The sequence below is a fragment of the Acanthisitta chloris genome, unplaced genomic scaffold, assembly GCF_000695815.1.
Source record: "Acanthisitta chloris isolate BGI_N310 unplaced genomic scaffold, ASM69581v1 scaffold9249, whole genome shotgun sequence".
Taxonomy (NCBI): domain Eukaryota; kingdom Metazoa; phylum Chordata; class Aves; order Passeriformes; family Acanthisittidae; genus Acanthisitta; species Acanthisitta chloris.
In genome coordinates this window covers 16,539-37,949 of record NW_008691977.1, presented here as the reverse complement: position 1 = coordinate 37,949, position 21,411 = coordinate 16,539, and the positions used below count along the sequence as shown (strand labels likewise).

The 21,411-nt window shown below is 39.5% G+C and overlaps 1 protein-coding gene across 1 annotated transcript in view; it reads right to left on the bottom strand.

Moving 5' to 3' along the window:
• Positions 1-11,804: 11,804 nt before the first annotated feature.
• Positions 11,805-21,411, bottom strand: part of HTRA3 (HtrA serine peptidase 3) — a 26,139-nt gene continuing 16,532 nt past the window's right edge. Inside the window, exons 7-9 of the mRNA XM_009082475.1 lie at positions 15,895-15,943; positions 14,071-14,166; positions 11,805-12,806 (exon numbers count right to left, since the gene is read on the bottom strand). Of these exons, the coding sequence (XP_009080723.1) occupies positions 12,641-12,806; positions 14,071-14,166; positions 15,895-15,943 (311 nt within the window). The 3' untranslated portion in view covers positions 11,805-12,640. The remainder of the gene's footprint in view (positions 12,807-14,070; positions 14,167-15,894; positions 15,944-21,411) is intronic.

Below are 21,411 nucleotides of genomic sequence, written 5' to 3'. Positions count from 1 at the left end.
AGACATCTGTCTTCTTGCTGACCACACAGGCTCATTGAGTCTCATTTTTGAAATCACATAGAGACAGTATTTGGAATTTGATAGCATTATCTTATTTTCCTGAGCTTTCAGAGTCCATCATGTTAGGCACTGTTACAAGTTACAGATGTAGCTGAAGCAGAAGAGGAGTTGAACAACTAGTCCAGCATTGATCATAGTCTGGAATAGATTTAAATGGCAAACCCCCTACTTTAAACAAATTGCCGAAAACATTTCATCTTATGTACCACAGCCACCTCCTCCCTCACCCTTACTGCCACGTGACTCATTCCTGTGGTCCGCACAAAATGCAACAAAAATCGTTCTTTTTTTTCCCAAACATTTATCATTTCCAATATCAGTTCATTTTATCAGCTGCAAAGTTATTAGTCTGACTTAAAAGTCATATCAAAATCCATGCTTTGTTGCCTATTTATGTGTTCATCAATTAGAAGCCCTTAAAGCTGTCAGAGATTTTCCAGTCTCACCTGGAACTACTCATGGAGCATCACCAGAGTTCTAAGAGTCACAGAAAGCTAACATGAACTATTAGACAATTTGTACAGTTTTGAGAACAGCTAAAAGTTATCTGAACCTGATGTTAAAAGAAAAAGGGAAAAGGAAAGGGAAAGGGAAAAGGAAAGAAAAATAGCAAAAAGGGAAAAGGGAGTAAAAAGAACAAAACCCCCTACCTCTAGCTACAGGTGTCTAATTTCATCCTGAACTACTTTTAAACTGTAACTTTTTCACCATTATCATATGAACTGACTCCCACATTTCGTATTAACTCATTTGACAATAATCACAGAAGGACATATCTATTAGGCAACAATTTCTGTATTAATGCAAATCCCTTCAGCAGTGCTTTTAACTGATCGAGGGTAAGGACAGCTCTTTTAAAACTCTCAGGGTCAGATTTTTTAATGCCCGCTAACCACAAAATTAATCTTTGATCTTTGCTTTCCCTGGTGAATAATTCTACCATTTTTATGTTCTAATTTACATTCATTTCTACAGGTTGCTCAAGGCTTCATCCAACCTGGATGTGAACACTGCCAGGGTTGGGGCATCTACACCTTCCTGGGCAACCTGTGCCAGTGTCTCACCACCCTCACAGGGAAAAACCTTTTTCTAATATTTAATCTAAAATTCCCCTCCTTCAGTTTGAACCCATTACCATTTGTCCTATCACTGCAGCTCCTAACACAGAGTCCCTCTGGAGCTTCCCTGGAGCCCCTTCAGATCCTGAAAGGTTGCTATGAAGTTTCCATGCAACCTTTTCTTTTCCAGGTTGAACAGCCACAACTTCCTCAGCCTGTCCTCATAGGGGAGATGCTCCAATCCTCTTATCAACTTTGTGGCCTCCTCTGGACTTGCTCCAACAGTTCCATGTCCTTCTTACATTGAGGACACCAGAACTACATGCAGTATTCCAGGTGGGGTCTCACAAGACCAGAGTAGAATGAATTTAGTGTGTGCTATGTCTTCATCACTCACAAGATCAGGGCTACTATGGACTTACTACCAATGACAGATGAAATACATGTTGGACTGGCAAATTCTGATGATTCACTTGCAGAGATTTGGAGGGATTTTTAATCTTCGTAACATAAGAATTCTAGCATGGACCAGATTTTAGTGTTCACCAATGTACTAATCATGTGCTTAACCTCAAGCATATGTTTTCCTTTGCAGATTTTGGGATCAGACCCTAGGTTTCTATGCTGTACTTGTGCTAGACCCACTGACAGTTTATTTGTTAAGCAGATGCATCTCCAGTGTCCAGAGGAGCAGATGAGTAGTAATTTAATGGATAATTAATCTACCTGTTTTCTCTTTCAGGTTTTAGGTTGCATTACACTGTCAATCATTCTCCTGTTTCAAATAAGCCAACATGGTGTTTACCAAGGCTCTTGAGACTTAGTATGGAAAATGAGCAGAGTTATTTTGATTCATTGTCGTAACAAACCGTAAACCTCTCCTCTGTTTTTAGAAACCTTTACCATAGCAGCTGAAAATGATTTTTCAGAATACTATTGCTACAGCAATGGGATTAGATCTTGGGTTTAACCCAAAACACTCTCTATTGCACTAACACCTCCTTTTCTAATCCTCCTAATCTCTGTGCGCACACACACACACACAAAGAAAGTTAAATAGCACACTGACTGGGTTTTTCTTTTCTATTTTTAGGGGGAAAATTCAATCTAAATCAAACCTACCCTGTGTAGTACATTACAATCAATATGACTTTCTATTTGTTAATGTTGGCACAATTAGGGGTGGGGAATTAGAGGAGTGAGAATGAGCTGAGTATCTTTTGGTTCTAATAACAGAAAGACTTCTGCTACACATCACTAAGTAGTAAGTCTAACTTTCATGCAGACTTTTACTATTTTGCATAACTTCTAAATCTAGGCATGAAGCAGATTCTCAAAATGGTGTAATTTTAGCTTAAGATGCTTACTATGAAGTGAAAACGCTTATTTTTTCCTTATTATTAATACATAGCTGACACTAAACATTTTACAAATTGTCTACAGAGTCAAAACACACTTGTGATAGCTGTCTTTTGCTTGCCAGGTGTTGGTAAGATTCCTTTATCTACTACTCACATAGAGTCTACTATTTAGATATATCATCCACAAATTTCTGTGCTTTATAATATGTGAAATAAAATTGTCCCCTCTTGCCTTTTGTCTGGGTTCTCTGTGTGCTCTGTGATGTAAATTAGTTTGTTTTCTTTCTGTCTGAGCTGCTGCTGTGTTTATTGGGAGATAAATGAATCTCAAAATATGTTACTGTAACTGGAAGAATCAAGCTGAACTTGAGGGAAAACTTTGCTCCAAGAAAGATGTTTATATTATGATGTTTTTTTCCCCTAAATCAGGACACAAACCAATGCTGTGGTGTCAAATACTGCCACACACATATAAATTTTGTCTTATGGCCAGTCTCTAGGAAATAAAGTACCCATGAGCCACACACAGCGAATCATGTAATATATAATGTATTCATGGCATACCGCCTACATCTTCTGGAGAATCTGGACCTCAAATGCCATGGGAATGGCACTGTGTAAAGACACACACAGATAAATAAACCTCTGGATCATCCAACCACTCCTAACTGCAGGAAAAGCAGGCTGAGCTTCAGGCTATGATAGCTTTTCTCTTCTCCTTCATTTTATTCCATGCTAATAGAGAAAGCAGGATGGTGGGGAGCCCATTTTTCACTCTCTGACTTCTTTCTTTTCTTTTCTCTGAAAATATAAAATACCACAGACACCTGATTTCACAGAGGGTACATGTGTGACTATAAACCCATGCTGCACATGCAAAATGAAAATGAGCCAAGAGGTTCTTTTGTTCAAAATCTAACATTTTTTAATTGCATAACTTGCTACCTGACTGACCACCTGAAGCTTACACATCTCTTTGCATTTAACACCCAAACCTCGCTGACCTGAACAGGATGATAAACTGTAGCAACTTTTTGCATGTTAGAATAAGAATGTAGGTGGCATTAAACAGGAATGAGAGTTTTCTGAGGAAAAAAGGAAAAATTTCATGCTGATTTTTCACCTGCAGAGATATGTTCTCAAATTTGGCAAGATGCAGGTGGATAAGGAAGGTCTCTGCTATCAGCAAACTGGGGAGGAATACTTCTCCCCAGCTGTTGCAATTAATAGCAACTGCTGCAAACTCCCACAGCCTTCACAGCTACATAAAAAAAGGTGAATGTATGTCTGGCCTGCAGCAGCCACCAGAACTAGAGAACTCTACCCAAATTCCATGGAAGGCCTTTCCTAGCTGCCAAGGTAACTTTCAGGTATCTTTTACAGGATGTCTATGCCTTAGACGATCATTCAGAACCTGACTCCATGCCACTACAGTTGTCAGCATTAGCAATTCACTCTGTTGGGTCAGATTTCCTCAGAACTGTGCAAAATAAATGTTGTGTTATGAACACACCACCCATTAAGAAAAATAATATCTTAGACAAGGTTCATATTCCTCTTAAGAAAAAACTGATTTTATTTAATTACATATCGTATTTTAGGGTAAAACCATTTCAAAACTAAGTTTTTCAAAGTTTCTTCCAAGTTAAGGCAAATCTGTAATGCATACCAGTGCAAAATGTGTAAAGACTACTGGTTTTCTTTTCAACACAAATATGAATGGCTTTAATGGCATAAATAAGGTGTAGAAAAGCTTGCTTTATTCTAGAGGGTAGTGGGTATACAAAGAAGTTTGCCAGGCTGTTTTCAGAGGCTGCTCTTCTTCAATTTGCCAGAATTGACTCATGTGTCTGTCCTTTTCGGCAGCTGCTGCTACAGATGTGGAGTGGAAAAAAAAAACCCAAACCCAAAACAAAACAAAAAACAAGCAAACAAAACACAAACAAACAAACCACAACAAAAAAAAAAACAACCCACCATTGCAGCTCCCTCGTTCCACGTTTGATTTCTGCTTGTGGTTTTTAGCCTCACTAAATAATGCTAAAGATACCAATCAGCAAGAAGTCAGACAACTTTCCCTTAAAAAGTCTCAGAAGCACTCAGAAAATTTACTGCAACAAAACCAACAAAAACATAGACCATAGGTACAGACCTTTTCAGGAAAAACATGCAAAACAGTGGTATATATCCATCATTGCACCTCTCATCACTTTCTCGGATTCTGCCTACTGATTTCTCCTCTTCATACAACATCTGACATCCCAAAATACTGAGAAGCTGTAAAAGGCCTTTGAAAACATCAGAACTCTCTTAACCTGACACAAAAATTTCTCTGGTTTTCCCTAAATGGGGGGATTTCACTGTAAGATTTATGGGCCAGAATGGCAATATTTGAGTACACCATAATGGCAATATCTAATCCCAGAGGAGAAACATATTTGAGATATGTTGCAGTCTTTCTGCAGAGGCACAACTGGCAGCTTTATGCCCCTAATGTAAGCAATAGCTCATTTTCTAGTGAGATATACAGCCTGCAGTAGGTGACATGAACAATTTGCAGAGGGAAATGGAGTACTAGTGTCCAACCAGAAAGACTACCAACATGATGGACTTCCAAGCTCAGATAATTTCATGTACATTAAAAAAATGATATTTGGGAGTATTTCTGCTGGTTTAGGTGTACATTCCTTGCATCTGGTTTTATAGACAGGAAAGAAACAGATTTAGAGGTAACGCAGGTAGAAAGGCAAATGTAACTGAATGTAATTAATGCATTTCTAACTCTGATCAGATAACTTTTGGTAGGTGGCTGTAATTAGTCATGGTGTAGTGAGCTTAATGCCTCACCAAGGTAGGATTCAACATTTTGCTACCTTCAGTTGAAAAACTTATTCCATGCTCTTATAGATAAACCGACACAATACCATGAAATATTACATATTACTACACTCAGGAACTACGTTTTTCCCATTATCCCACAACCTATGGTTTGCTTCTGCTGGACAAGGGGCAAACTTGAGATTTTTATTTTTTTTAACTCATTCAAAACTAGGATTGAACTTTAGCTAGTAACCAAAGGTAAAACCTTCATTATTCTGAATCTGGCTTAATATTTTAAGGTTGAAAATCATCTTGCCGAACTTGGGATTTGTATAGTGCAAACGTGTACATCAGCTCAGGTCATCTCTGGCCTCTTCACAGGAAGAAGGCTTTTTAGTAAGTATTTTTAGGATACAACTTTTTGGACTTGTGTAGTGGGTTGACCCTGGCAGAATTCCAGGCATCCACCAAAGCCTTCCTCTCGCTCCCTCCACAAATAGACAGGGACGAGAAAATATAATGAAAGTTGAGATAAGGACAGGGAGAGACCACTCACTAAATATTGTTACAGGCAAAACAGACTTGATTTAGGGAAATTGTGATTTTATTACTAACAAGACCAGAGCAGGATAATGAGAAAATAAAACAGATCTTAGAAACACGTTCCCCCACTCCTCCCTCCTTCCCAACTCTACCTCCTCCCTCTGGGTGGCATGCAGAGACAAGAAGTGAGGGTTACAGTCAGTTCATCGCCCTATTTCTGCTGCTGCTCTCAGGGAGAGGAATCCTTACCCTGCTCCAGCGTGGAGTTCCTCCCATGGGAGACAACTCTCCATGAACTTCTCTAATGTGAGTCCTTCCCATGAGCTACAGTTCTCCACAAAGTGCTGCAGCATGGGTCACTCTCCACAGGGTGCAGTCCAGTCCCTCAGGGTCAGCTCCAGTGTGGGTCCCCCACAGGATCACAGTCCTACCAGGAACTCTGCTCCAGCATTGGTTTCTCCTCTCCACAGGTCCCTGACAGGAGCTGCTCCATCATGGGCTTCATACGGGTTCACAGTCGCTTTCAAGAATCCATCTGTTCCTATGTGGTTCTCCTCCATGGGCTACAGGTGAATCTCTGCAACCCAATAACCTCCATGGGCTGCAGGGTCACAGGCTGCAGGTGATCCTCAGCTCCAGTGCCTGGAGTACCTCCCCCCCACCTTCTCCACTGACCTTGGTGTCTGCAGAGTTGGTCCTCTCACATATTCTCACTCCTTTCTTCACTGATCACAATTACTTCTGCACAATAACCTTTTTTCTTTCTTAAATATGTTTCCACAGAGATGTTACTACCACCACTGATTGGATTAGTCTTGCTGTGTGGTGGGTCCATCCTGGAGCCACTGGCATTGGCTCTGCCAGACATGTGGAAGCTTCTAGCAGCTTCTCACAGAAGCTATCCCTGTAACTCCCCCCACTGCCAAAACTTGGGCATGCAAAACCACTACAACATGTTTTGAACCTCTGCTTTCTGAGAAGAAGGAAGATACTTTCTTTCCCTTGATGCTACGCAACATCTAGCTAGGTAATCCAAATGAAATGTCTATGTGACACCAACTCTGAGGGGGACTTCTTCCCACAGATGGAGGACAGAATAGTTGGTACTGCTGCTGCACATCCTCTTGATCAACAGAGATGTTAGAAAATCATCTTCAAAAGCATTAGCACTATACTCTCTAGTTCGCAGTCTCTCTTTGGCATTTAAGATCTTACTGTGAAGACACTTGAAGGCTTTTTGTTTCCTTATTGTGTGTTGGGTTGGTTGTTAGGGTTTGTTTTGGTTTTAGGGTTTTTTTCCCAAGCTGCTTCTGGGATTTCAAGCAGAAAATCATCATGCCTGGCTATTTATAGTTACAGAGGTAGAAGATCATTTCATAGTGAAGCACAACTTCAGATGGAGGCAATTGAAAAGTCATTGAACTTAGCAGCTGTGCAGATGCGTCACCAAAACCCTCATGTTGCCCAATTATTTTCCTTGGCGACTGTTTCCTTTAAGAACTTGTTTTTTCCTGACTATGCCTCAGTTGGCTGTTTGTGAAGGCCTGGCCAGTGTTTGTTGAAGAAAGAAAGAGCAAGCAGTTGCCTCTGTTATTCTCCAGAGATCTTTATAGGGAAAATGATGTTTAATATTGACATATTCTCATAGCCTCTGGGGGAGTCTTTTGACAGAAAGGGAGGGGAAGAGGAAGGGAGGATGGAGGACAGACCTGCACTGTCTGACCTTTCTCCCCAGAGGATAAAAATCAAAAGAAAGAAAAAAGTATTTTTCCTGCTTTTCTATTGTTTGTGACCGTTGCAGTCTGAAGTTCCTTTTCTGTATCCATGCTCTGTGCTCCTCAAGCATTATTTCACTGCTAGAGAATATAATGTTGTGCATTTTTGAGTAGAAAAATGCAATATAGCATTGTCTCTAATGATTGGCAGAAGACAGAGAATTGGGCCAGCCAGCACGATCTTCCAAACAACTGCTTTCACTGTTGATGGTTCTTCTTTCTGTGTCATTTTGCAGCCCATGGCATCACCTGGAAAGTTATTCTGCAGCAAAGCCCCACCAAGCTCTTCTGCTGACACAAGCACTGGGAAAGACTGGGTAAAAGACCAAATATACTATTTTCAGAACACCAAAGCTGCAAAAATAATCTGCTGCTGTGGGAATAGGGATCAGAATAAACACAGACCTGGAGGTTTTCCCCAGGCACGTCCAGTTAAATGGAGGCTACAGAAAGCCAAGCAAATAAGGGGAATAAAATAAACATGCTAACCCCCTTTCCCTTTTTAAGACTTCTTCCTACTCCAAAGTAATCCTCAGACTTTAGTCCTGTATGTGGGTACAGAATACATACCCATACTGTCTATATACACCCCCTCTGGGGCAAACCCTCAGCCTTGTATGCCTTTGAACACCAGTTCCTGGCCAGTAATGCTTAAACAGAGGCAGCATCACCTTCTATATCCTGCAGTGTTTTGTATTAAATAAACTTTTCATCAACCACTGCCCTAGTATTATGCTATGGACTTGAAATGCTCAGCACAGGACTCCAGACTTCAGAGCTTGGGAACTAAAAAAAAATAAAATTCCTCCTTCTTCCTGATTTCTGCTAAATCAACAAAGCCTCCAGCAAGAAACAAGCAGTCAAAACAAACTTAAAAGAGTGTGAGATCGCTGTCTGGGATGTATGGTGGTATGGAATAGCTGGTGCAAAGCCACTGGAGAAGAGCAAACAGAGCAGCTGCTGCAGAGGGCAAAATGCAGAAGTGGGAAACAGTCCCTGCAGCAGATGCCATGGGAAGAGCTTTGCACAGAGTATCTAGTGCAGAGGCAGTTCCAGGAGATGTACAGAGAGACTTCTGGCTGCTGTGTGGTTGTACAGAGCAGCAAGCAGAGAGCAGGTTGTGTAGAAGAGCTGCCTTGCACTGATTTTCTGTGTAACCACTGAAGTTCCCCAACAACTCAGATTTCTGCTGCCTTTTCAAGCCTTTTTGATACTACATTGGTGTTAAGAGGTTTTCTTCCCAGTTTTGGTGACATTTTTAGATCTCCACAGGCCAAAATTTGGAGCTGCAGCAGCTACCATGCAGCTGGAACCATGAGAGTGCTCTAGACAACACAGCAGCCACATCCTGCAAACCACCAGCTTGCTCTTACACACAGGCAAGTGTAAAAGTATGAGCCTTGACAGGCACTGAAAGTCATGCACCTCTCATGTCATGTCTAGTTCCTTGACAGGCATAGGATTCCCTGTAAGGGAAAGAATTCCCTTGTTTTATCTTGCTTGCAAAGTGCCTCTCTTTCAAGTCCCATTCTTGACCTGATATCAGAGATTCAAATGTGTTAGAGCACTAATGTAGGGGGAGAACAGATCTTCACAAATAATTAGCCATAGGAGCTGCTATGTGGAGCTCAGGGAAGATGACAAAGTGTGCGCCACACTGACTACTGTCTAAAGGCTCTCTCGCTCTCTCTCTCTCCCCCTCCTAGTGTTTTGAGATTTACCCATCCTATACTGCCCTGAGGGGTACAGAGATATAAAATGCCATCCCTGCAGAAAAGGGTGTGTAAGTACCTGGCAGCTGTACAGCAGTCTGGCTTGTGTAATGCCCATCTAGGTATTTTAAAGAAAGCAGCAGACACACCTTACTTTCTTTTAACTTTTTTTTTCCTAAGGATATGATTAAGCAAGTCCTGAAGAGGCCATGAAGTTGGTAAGAGGACTGAAGTATCTACTCTATGAAGACAGGCTGAGGAAGTGGAGCTGGAGAAGGTTGCATGGAAACCTCATAGCAGGCTTCCAGTATGTGAAGGGGCTCCAGGGAAGCTGGAGAGGGACTTTTTGTTAGGAGTTGCAGTGACAGGAGAAGGGGCAACACACACAAATTGAAAGAGGGGAAATATATGTTAGACGTTAGGAAGACCTTGCTGGGCTGCAGCATAGAAGAACCCTGAAACATTCATGCCTTTTGGGGTGACACTGGTGGTCTTTTTCCTTATTTTGCTGATTAGGCCTCGCAGAAATAATGAGGCCCATGACCCAACTTTGACTTGGAAAAGCTGTAGCTGCCAGTCCTGTTCCTTTCAGAGATGAAGATCACACTTTTGTTCCTTTTTTTTCCCTGAAAGACACAGCCAGTAACTGCTGATAACAGAAAGGCTGCCAGAATGTTTTGTTTTAAAGAGACACCGACTACCATTTTACTTTATTTTAGCCAAGAAACAGAGATATCAAGGTCAGGTCATAAACTTAACACTAACTGCTGGCATCAAAACATGCTGACTCTATCTTTGAGTAATTACCCTTTGCAGCTCTGGCTGATGTCAGGGGGACAAGTGGCAATTAATAAAGTCTACTCATGATATCTCAGCAGACAAGGGTCACACCACAGCTGAAATGACACAGATGCTTCTGCAGCCAAAGGGAATGACAATGCTTTCTTTCTTAAAGAACCTCATCTGACCTTCATTCCCTCAGAGTGAAATCTGCTACAGTGCAACAGCGCTTGAAGATCATTAGATGTGATGTGTAAGCTCACAAGGTTTTTGGAAACAGCTTGAAAAAAAAGGAACTTTAGGTAGAATGCAACATTTTTTGATGATTAAGGGAACAGCCTTTCTCCCCCCACATGGTGACTTGATTAAAAGGCCAAGGCACTTGGCCAGTGCCAACAACAGTGTATTCAATTTTTAATACTGCTATGTCAGTTCCAGTCTCTAGCCAGTATTGCTGTAACAAGAATTGTTATGCAATTTATTTCAAAATCAGTAGTGTGTTATCTGAAAGCCAAATAACTTCTCTTACAGTAAGAGAAGCTAATCACTCTGTGGGTCTTCTAAAAATTGGTTGGCCAAAATCTGAAAAAATTTGCAATAAATTTGGAAATACTTTAACTCCTTTAGTATTAATCAATGGTCACAAACACAACCCCAAAACTGTAAAATGTAGCTACCAACATGGTACACATGAATGTACAGGCTTGAGTTCAGCTATGACAGTGTCCTTCTGCATGCCACAGCTGTCCAAAGTTCAAAACATCTGTATGCATTTTTCAAGTGTGGATGCTAAGGTTGTATCTTAATAGGAGTTGTAATGTTCAACAGGTACAACTATCTTTTCAAGGAGGGATGAAAACAGCTCTTCCTTTAGTTACAGCATGGGAGTCATGCCATTATTACAGGCACAGGAAATAATGTAATGGAAAGAAACAGTATTCATTTTTAGGAGGAAGATATCCCTTCCACCTTTGAACTGTACAGTTGTAGGCACAGTCAGCCAGCAAGGAGTGAATAGATTGCTCTTTGCTGCATGTCCAGCATCATACAAACCCAAAGATGCAAGGCTTGTCACACATAAGTCAGTTGGTATAGCCAGAAAGTTTAGATATGCTGGCAACCTGAAAGGAAAATTCTTGCTGCCCCAAAGATCAACTCATTTTTGCATCAGAGTGTAACAAAGACAGAAGAACCAAGCCTAGAAAGCACAGCTTGCTGTAGAAAATGCTGCAGATAAAAATGCTCCTCTGTCTCTTTGGGAACTGTAGCAATATTAACTAAGGAAGAAGATAGTTGTTTGGTTTAGGGTACCTAGGAGATCTGGATTTAGCTCTCAGCAGTTTCTCTCCTGGGTTTATTACACAAAAGTCTCACACGCTCTAGCAGTGAAATGGGGCTAACAGTTCTTCCTTTCTGCTTCTTGTCACGTACAGGCAGAACTGAGGACAACAGGATCCCAGCTAGATACTCTCTAAGTGACAACAAAGCACCATTCATAAATACGGAAAAAACAGTGTAAATAAATGACTCGTGTGTGCAAAACATTTCTAAACATAGTCTAAATAAGGGCAGAATAATTACATCACAGGGATGCAAAGGGTTTTCATAACATCAGGGCCCAATTTTCTGTAAGAACATTTTCTCTTGGGAAAGTCTATTCCAGTCAGGCAGAAGAGGCAGGGAAGACAGACTTGTTTAAAAAGAGGTTTACACCAACAAAGTATTTGTGTAAACTTTAATCTCCTTACAGTAGAAACATACAAAGTCCAAGCCAAAAGTAATATAACAATTGTACAGCAAAGATTATCAGTAAAATGCAAAACTAGTTTCTATCAAATTCTTAAAAAACTGTGCACTTCCTCAAACTTAACTTTGTTCAGCACATCGTTTTGATTTATATATAATAAGGCATTAATTCTATAAGAATCATTTACTATATTCCAAAATCGCATGACCTAGGTGTAACACTCTACAGCCTGATACCATTTTTGTTCCTTTCCATATTTACAGATTGAATCTACCTGCATTGACATGGAGCACAGAAGCACTAAGAACAAATACAAGCTTTGCCAATAATAGGTTCACACTGAAAAAATTACATACAATAAAAGCTCAATTGTGCATTGCAATAGCTTGGGTCTACTGCAGACATGATTGTAGTTTAAGAATAATTTCCCCTTTTATAAGCTTCTTCACTTCCAGTAGTATTTTGGTCTTTCCAAATGCAGAACAGAATCTGCTCTGAACCTGCAGGAGCTGAAAGTGGGCCCCATTCCTACTAGCTACCCAAAATTTGTTTTCCTCCTCCTTCCCCTCAGAACACAGTTCTTAAGTTTCTTTGAAATTTAAATGTTCTACAAATGGCATCATTGAAGCCGTTCTAGCTACTATGTACAGAAATGGCTCAGGCAATTAAGTTAGTCCACCTTGTCATTAGTCAACAGGAAGTATAATTACTGTAGCTGTAAAGGAGGTATCTAGTGTTCCAGAATAAGTGAGTTTAATTATGGTGAGAACTCCCTCAATTCTATTTACATGACAACTTCAGGCTCAATATTAAATAGCAAGTCATCATTTCCTCTTCGAACTTCAAGTAGTAGAGGTGATTCATTCATCACAGCCTCCTGAAGGTCACTGGAAGTCACCAAAGGACGCCCATTGACTTTCACAATAATATCTCCATCTTGGATCCCTCCTCTGCAAAGACAAGAAGAAAAAGACAGTAATATGCATTCTATGCAGAGAAAAAGTACAAAGACTATTCACCCCTCTTTTGTAGGTGCAATGAATGTTTACGTGTTTTAGATTCCATTGAAGGGAAATTCCACCCTTTTGACTGTGAAAAAATAACATGCAGTACTCTCTAAATGCAAACTCAGGTTAATATTATTTCATTGAAGATTTCCTTCTGAAACAGCAAAGCCAATGAGTCTAGCTTTCTCTTTGACTTCTGCAAAACTACAGCAAAAGAGAAAAAGAAAAGACTTATCCATGACTGACTCACTTCATCCATTTGCAAGATCATGCGTTTATGCCTCCAGTATGTATTTCAAGCACTGGAAATTAAACCCCTCTCAAATTTTCAAAACAAGTAAACTGCACCAACTGAAGTACTGTCAAACTATTTCTCTCTTGCTGTTCAAATATAATCCAGAATAGCTGCTTTTATTACTTTTGCATCTCCTTAATAATTCCTAAAATAATTTTTAGACATAGTTTATTTAGTTTTCAACTGTTCTGTAAAATAGTCTCTTCCTCTAAGATGAAACACTGTCTTAGATAACAGCTCTGACAGTGTCTTACATGAATGCTATCCTGTTTCCTGTTAAAACTTAATCCAAATTTCCAACTATTAATACTCAACATACTTCACAAAAACAAAATGTGTTTGTTGTATTTGAGGTGTTCTTTACACTTGCACATTGTGTTTCATAATGTCATCAAAGTAGGTTGTAGTGAGGTGGGTGTCAGTCTCTTTTCTCAAGTGACCAGTGATAGGACAAGAGGAAACAGCCTCAAGTTGCACCAGGAGAGGTTTAGATTGGATATTAGGAAAAATATTTTCACTTAAAGGTTTGTCAGCACTGCAAGTGGCTGCCCAGGGAACTGGTGGAGTCATTATCCCTGAAGGCATTTGAAAGATTTATAGATGTGGCACTTAGGGACATGGTTTGGTGGTGGCCTTGGCAGTGCTGCATTAACAGTTGGACTCTATGATCTTAAGGGTCACTTCCAACCTAAATGATTCCAGGATTTAAATAGTTCTGATACTGAAATATTTAACTTTTGTAGATGTGAGTAGAATCTTAGCATGAATACTTTAAACCTAAAGGCATATTTTTAAATTAAGTACAGATCAAGAATGGTATGAGAAATTACTTGACTATAAATAGAGATATTACCTTACTAGTATCTAGTTGGATATTTATTTATGGTGAAGAAAATAATGTGCTCTACATACCTGTGAGAAGGTGAGTTTGGAACAACTTCGTGTACATAAATTCCACTTCTGACATCAGGAAAATCGGCATTGCTGTGCTTCAGTTCTTCCACCAGGCTAAAAGAAGAACAAAGTCATACAGGATTTGATTGCACTACAAAAGAAGCAGCATTCAAAAATCCTTATTTATTCTTAAGTGTTTTGTGACAAAAAGAAAAATTAAAGATGCAATAGTTAATTTTTTGTCCCTTGTTCTGTGATGAAAACGTAGGGGATTTGAATTTGGAGTAAAACAAGTTACATAGATTTGAAGAGAGTCAAAAGTACTTAGCTGTGCAAAGCATGCTAAACCAAGTGGTCTCATATCTGCTGCAAGAATCTGACTTTTGCTCTTTGCAGCAGTAGCACAGAGGGCTCTGTACACAAGCACAAGGACAGGAGCACTCTCTGTCCTAGATGCTGCACAGGAACAAAAGACATTTCTGCCCAAAGATTTAATGCTGGTGATGGCGAAGAAATTTTGTAACTATTTTGCTTCTTTTATTTGCAAGTCATTCTTAATTTGTCTTTATTCTCAACAACAGAGCTTTTGATAACTTCAGCAGCAGATAGATAAGAACTGCAAAAGCCTTCTAAGGAAACTTCAGTTTCCTCAAGTTTTCTCCAGGAATTGTTCATGCATCCCTTTCTAAAGAAGAAGACAGGAACCAGCTGCAAAACATAGGCTCTACAAACATCCCCTCAGTCCAGAGGCAATGACATCATTTCAGGTCTGTGTACAGTGCGGTTTAAAACCTATTTCAAGAAAGAAAGGGTTTTAAACCAAGGATGGATTACTCTGCTATCTGCCATGAAGAGCTGGGGTGCCACAGATGGAAAGGAAAGCAAAATGGCTGCACACAGCTTCTCCTATCTAGCCTTAGGAAGTCTAACAAAAGTACTAAGGAAGCTAACAATTAAATGACTGAAGCAAACACACCAAAGGGAAGTAGTCTTTTGTGAAAACAAGCCTACAGACATCTTACATGGCTTCATTAGATGCCACAAAAGCAGTAAAATCTCACATCATGTTCACAATTCTGCAGAGAAACACTTTGAATTTCTCTCTATCGGTGATGTTAATGACACTACACTGACTCATTCCAGACAAGGATCTGACCCTTCAGGGAGGACCACAAGAGCGTAACTCAATAAACAAAAATGGCTTTACTACAACCCCAGCTGGAAATTATCTTGTTTAATTCTGTAGTCTACTGCCACATTGGAAACATGCCTAGTGCTGGGAAAGAACATCAGCACAAGAGCCCTCATTTGTTATCCCAGAATATATCTGGGTAATGACAAGGCAAAGCAATGTAAGAGAGAACAGACAGTAAAGAACCAGAGGAAGGTGTCCATATTCTGGCTTCGTTAACACAGAGGCACAAAGCTTTGGTTTAGCACTTCAGCAGCTTCTTTAGTTCCAGTTAATGGTTAGGCACCAAATCTTATATTCTACAGTCCCTGCTGACACTGATAAAACTACCACCAAATCCTTAGTCAGCTGATCTGTCATTGGCACTCACAGTCACCTGAAAGCAGCAGTTTGTTTAAAGGTCACCTAAAACCTGGTGTAATTCCAGACATTCTCATCAAGAATCAAAATCTGCGTCCAGGCTCTTCCCAATTTCCCTCACCTATCAACAGGGCATCCACCACTATCAGTGTTTAGAGAAGTTCCAGGCCCCAGAATCCTAGTAGCTAATTCCCACTCCTGGATTCTCTGGAGATTTGTAAGGAAAGCTGACTGAAGTTCTGAACTGTCATTGAGCACACCTTGCATGCATGGTCATACAGATTACTTACGCAGGTGTTATTGTCAGCATTCTGATGCCAATGAAACGTTTCTTCCCATCTGAAAGTAACAGAGGATATTTGAGAAATTTAGGCAAACATTGACAAAAATAACTACTTTGATGACCCAAAATACCTGAAAATTAAAACTGGATGTATCAGCTTTTAACAAAACTAAGCAAAACCATGCATTTCCACACTGAGGTTATTTTTTTTTTACATTTTGGCTAGCCTTGGTGTACAGAACAACAATCCCTCTCCCTGCAAGTGAGAGTAAGAGAGAAGCTCCTTTATACTCCTTCCGGAAATTTGTGTGATCTAGTATCACACGACTTCAGTAAATGGAAAACTTCATAATCAACTACCATTTCATTTGAAACTGGTCAAGACAATGTAATCATATGTTATTCTCACAAAATGGAGAAATGGGATATTTAAACATCCACCTTTCAGAGAAAGGACAACCAAAAGACTCACACTGACTGTAATGCAAATGAATTGCTATTTCTACCCTGAAGAATGAACAGCAAGTTTTTAAAAAAACATGTAGACCTTAGCCAAAATGATCACAAAAATGCTCAGATGGCTGGAGCACATCTGCTGTGATGGAAGGCTGAGAGAGTTGGCACTGTTCACCTTTGGAGAAGAGAAGGTTCCTAGGACACCTTATCGAGGCCTTTCAGTACTTACAAGGGGCTTATAAGAAAAACGGGGACAAACATTTTAGCAGAGACTGTTGTGACAGGACAAGGGGCAAGGGTTTAAAACTAAAAGAGGAGAGACTGAGATTAGATATAAGGAAGAAATTATTTTATGTTGAGAGCAGCTAAACACAGGAATATGTTGCCCTGAGAAGGGGTAAACACTCCATCTCTGGAAACTCAAGGTCAGGCTGGACAGGGCTCTGAGCAACCTGATCTAGTGGAAGGTGTCCCTGATCACTGTAGGGAGGTTGCAGTAGATGACCTTTAAAGGTCCCTTACAAAACAAACTATTCTACTATTCTATGATTAGCTAAGGACTCTACAGAAATGGTGAAAATTCACTCCTTTAGGAAGAGCACCACATTTCTGTAGTTGGCTTTCAGTAGTTATGATATTGCACAGCTGTCTCTTGAAAAAAATGCAGTTTGATGACTTCCTGAAGTGAGTGCTCCAGCAGTTAGTTACATCCGGCATGAAACAATATTTCCCCTTACTTGTTCCAGCACAACTACTTCACAAGGTCTTTGAGCTTCTCCAGGTTCTCATGTGAGGAAAGAGGAAAAGTACACAGTCTCCTCTAATTCTTACTCTTTCCAAGAAAAATACTCCCAAGTAAAGGCATTATTCCTGAATCTTATGCACGTCCAATATTCCCATTAGGGTCAATGAAAATGCTGACTACTAAATATTGGATTTGCTACATTCTGAACAATCTTACATCTGTAATTGTCATCCCTGCTTTGACCTGAAATGTTCTGCCTCTCCTCTATTTTAAAGTGAAACTAGTAAGATCAAAATCAGCTACAGTAAGAATGTCATGAAGTCCAAGTACTCAAAATTGAAGTCTTAAGAGTTTTGTGCATGGCCATGAACTAGCTCATAGTGCTTCTCTAGTCTGTGTGGCATAAATATAAGTTCACACTTTTTTAAAATATCCAAACATGATAATTCTCCCACCTGGAAATAATCCCCTGGTCCCTGCAATGTGGACAGCTAAATGATGAAATTGCATTTATAAAACACATAGGTGACAGACTCTCCAGTGACAGTTTTCTGTGTGCATTAAACAATTTGCTGTTGGTTGTTGCCTGTGTGATGCAGAAATATGCAGAAGCACAAAAGGTAATCTGGGCACTGAGTTAGGAATGTTTACATGAAATAAAAATGAAAATGAAAGAAGGGACAAAAGACATTGATTTGGAAGAAACAGAACAGCAAGCATGAAAAACCACAGCGGAAATGCCACTTATGTTACAGAGAATTATTTCCCCAGTGGCTAATGATACATGTAAACATAAGGCTTTAGGAAAAATAAATAAATTTTGTAACTACAGACTTATTCACAACTAAAAGTCTCATTCTACCTTCACCTTTGGGCAGGTTGGATATTATTTCACTAAAATCCAAAAAGGCCTTCTGCCCTCTCTCCACAGTAAGTCTGCCACACTGCAGACAGCAGGTCATACTATAGGAGCAGCAAGCTATTGTATAAAGTAAAACTAATAGCTATGAGCTATGGGTTACTTTAGCAGCAGAGTCTACATTCCTCTTCTTCCCACTCTTCAGCCATTTTGTATGCAAGAACACAAGTTAAACAAAATTCTGGCCCTTTGTTTTGCAAAAATCCATTCAATTCTATTCAATCCAAGCCAAACATCTTGCACAAAACCCAAAGTTTTCATCAGCAATGATTAGAGGGAATATGATTGTCCAGCATATTAGAAGTATCAGCAGAGACTGAACAGGCACAGACAACCAGTTGTAGTGTTTTATCACTACCAAAAGAAAGGCATTGTCATGTCAGGGCAAAGTCACATTGGCAGAACAGTATGTGGCACTTGGAATTACTACCACTGTCACATTACATCTGTTCTGTGAATAAAATGTCTCAAAACCTGTCATTCTGGAAATTTGTGCAATCACAAGGCAGAAGAAAAAATAATTAGGAGAACTGGAATAAAGTGAGGTCATAAATCTAAGAAGCTCATCACAAGAGCGCAGTCCCAGAAAGAGTGAAGGTTCATATGTTGGAACAATCAGGCTGAGCAAATGTGAAACCATTGTGGCTTAAAGTTGGAGCATGGCACAGTAGAGAGAGATACTCAAACCTCAGTTCAGTTTTGTAAACACCAGGCCAGATTAAACACCAATTCCAGAGGTACAAAGTCATGCAAATCAGCCTCAAACAGTATTTTAAACCTAAACATGCTTTGTGTTAATAGAGAGTCATAAACAGCTGACCCTAAGTATCTAGAAGCAGTTCGCTATTTACTCAGATTTCAGTTCCACAGTAAGGAAATCATCTGCTTCACTGTTAAACTTCTCTTTATTTACTGAGGCTTGTAACACTAGAGTTACAAACCAGAGAGATAAACACTGGCTGAAGGCAGAAGTGTTTATGACTTATAAACCATGGCAAAAAAGAACTGATAAATCCAAATTAAGGGGTCAGGTTTGCAAGGTCTGATGTGAATGAGTAACTCCGGCACATAAGAATTCCCATTGTAGTTAATCTTAGTGGGGCCAAGATATCACCAAGATCTCCCAGTTAAGAAATGGATCCTGCACTTTTTGTTCAAGCAGCAGGTAAAACTCCTACATCTTTGCTAATTAATTTTGCACTTGGCTTGTCTTGCAGTCCTGAAAGCATTCCATTGCCAAACAAACTGGGGAAACAGCTGAAGTCTATAATGCCTAATTGTGGTCAGTGTACCTTTCACATAAACTGTAAAGCTGAATTTAAGCAGTAGTCTGAATCTATACTTAGCAAACCTCCTAAGCAGCTCTCATGATTATTGGTAATAATTATCAGTTTTAATAAGCCAAATGCACAGGGAAGCATATAGTTTTAACACAACTAATACAGTGTCCTGGGGACATAAATGAGGATTCATATAGATGACTTTTTGGTGTGGCCAATGCAGAACTTCCCCATTTCTCCTTGAAGGTTTATTCACCTTTCTGCAAACATTATATGAGAGGCCAGGCCAATCTCTTAACCTGGATTTTCCCTTTAATATTTTGCCAAGTTGCTAACTTACTGCCTTCCATTCTAAAGGATCCATGTTTAAACACTGTATAGTTTTACTGTTCCACTCAAGTCTAAACTAGGAATAGATGATAGAGCCAAGACTGAAACTGAGAAATTTTTATGGGATGTTAACAAAAGACACCGAAGTAAAACAGGCAATGCTTAAGTATATAGATGACTTCCAGAGGTAAAGACAGAATACACAGCTGGTTAAAACTGAGATCTAGGTGGAGACACTTCATGTACCAGTTTAGCAATTCCTAACTATAAAAAGGAGGTTAACATTATTACTGGCAAACCCGAAATTATCAAAGGTTCTCAGACCATTCAACAAACAAATATCTCTATGCTGAGTGTGGATAACCTTTGGTCAAAAATACATTAGGTAATCATTATGTATTACCTACCCATGCCTCAGGTAATAGAGGATGTATACATAACAATGATCAGTGCAAATTCTTCATTCAAATGCCATCCTCTCCTCTTCCCTCTCTCTTCCCCTGTACTTTAGTAGATTAGATATTCACAGTTCTGTACAATGAACTTAAAAAATATTTTTATTCTACACAAAACTTGTAGTTATCTGATCAACTGTGATCTAAAAGATATGGTCAGGCTTATTAAAAAAATATTCTGAGTATCTACTATATGCCTGAGTAAATCTGCAAAGAGTGGGACCCTAAGGGAATTTTATCATCTAAGAGCAAAATGGTAATATCCTTTAAATTATTTCTATGACCTAATTGTACCACAGGGGAGGATCCCACTGAAACATAATTGTAGCAAAAGAAAACACGATAAAAACATCCCAAAAATTCTGCTTACATAAATTCATTATGCCAAGAAATAACAACTATACAATAAACTGGAAAACTACTACTAAAAACCCAAAAAATGCAAACTAAGTTTCAAACATATGCTGAAAATATTCCCTAGAAACTTTCCCTATGCTTCAAGGGCTTTAAATGACTGTTCTGCCTCAAGCAAAAGTATAAGAGGTACTTCAGACAAACAATAAATTTAAAAATTTACAAAATATTAAAATTGCCTATGCCCAGGTTATGCTAAGTAGTGACAGTCACACTGATACTAAGAGTAAGTGTGAATTTTTTTCCTTTGATTAGGGGATAATGTGTGTAATGAAAAAAAAAAATCAGTATGCTACAATCACAAGATAAACTAGAATCTTTTACAATGTTCTTTAATTAGGGTTCCATAGGCAAAGTTGTCTCTGGATCCTTAGTTGGGCTTAGCAGGCTCTTCATTCTCTGGAGGCAAAAGTGCCTGAAGGAGCAAAGTGGCTGCTTTCAGTGGTAACACCTCTAACCTTCTCTGACTTTCCAGCCACAGTTACCAGGAGCCCAATGGCAGATGATAAGCTTTCTGCACAAGGCTTGTGTTCATGCCTCTAGAGCCATTCCTGCAGGGTGAGCCATCACTCCTCCCTGGTTTGGGATGAGCAGTTTGGTTCTGAAAGGTAACATCACTAATGATACAGGCCTTTTCTTTCAGAAGCCAGCAGTCAGTTAGTAATTTGGGTGAACAAAGAAGTTTGTTGACTTGTTGGGCAAAACAAAAGTTATGTCAGCTATTTTGAAATATACTTAACAACCTTTTTTCAACAACTCCTCCCCCACCTCCTGCAAATCAACAGTGAAAAGGATGTAATTCAGGGAATTCCGCAAAACACAGATGAGGGGATGCATTCAGGACTGCAGTGGTCTCAAATATTCAAGCAGATGTCTAACTTTAAAACCTCTGACTAAGGAATGTTTCTGAAATAACAGTATCTGA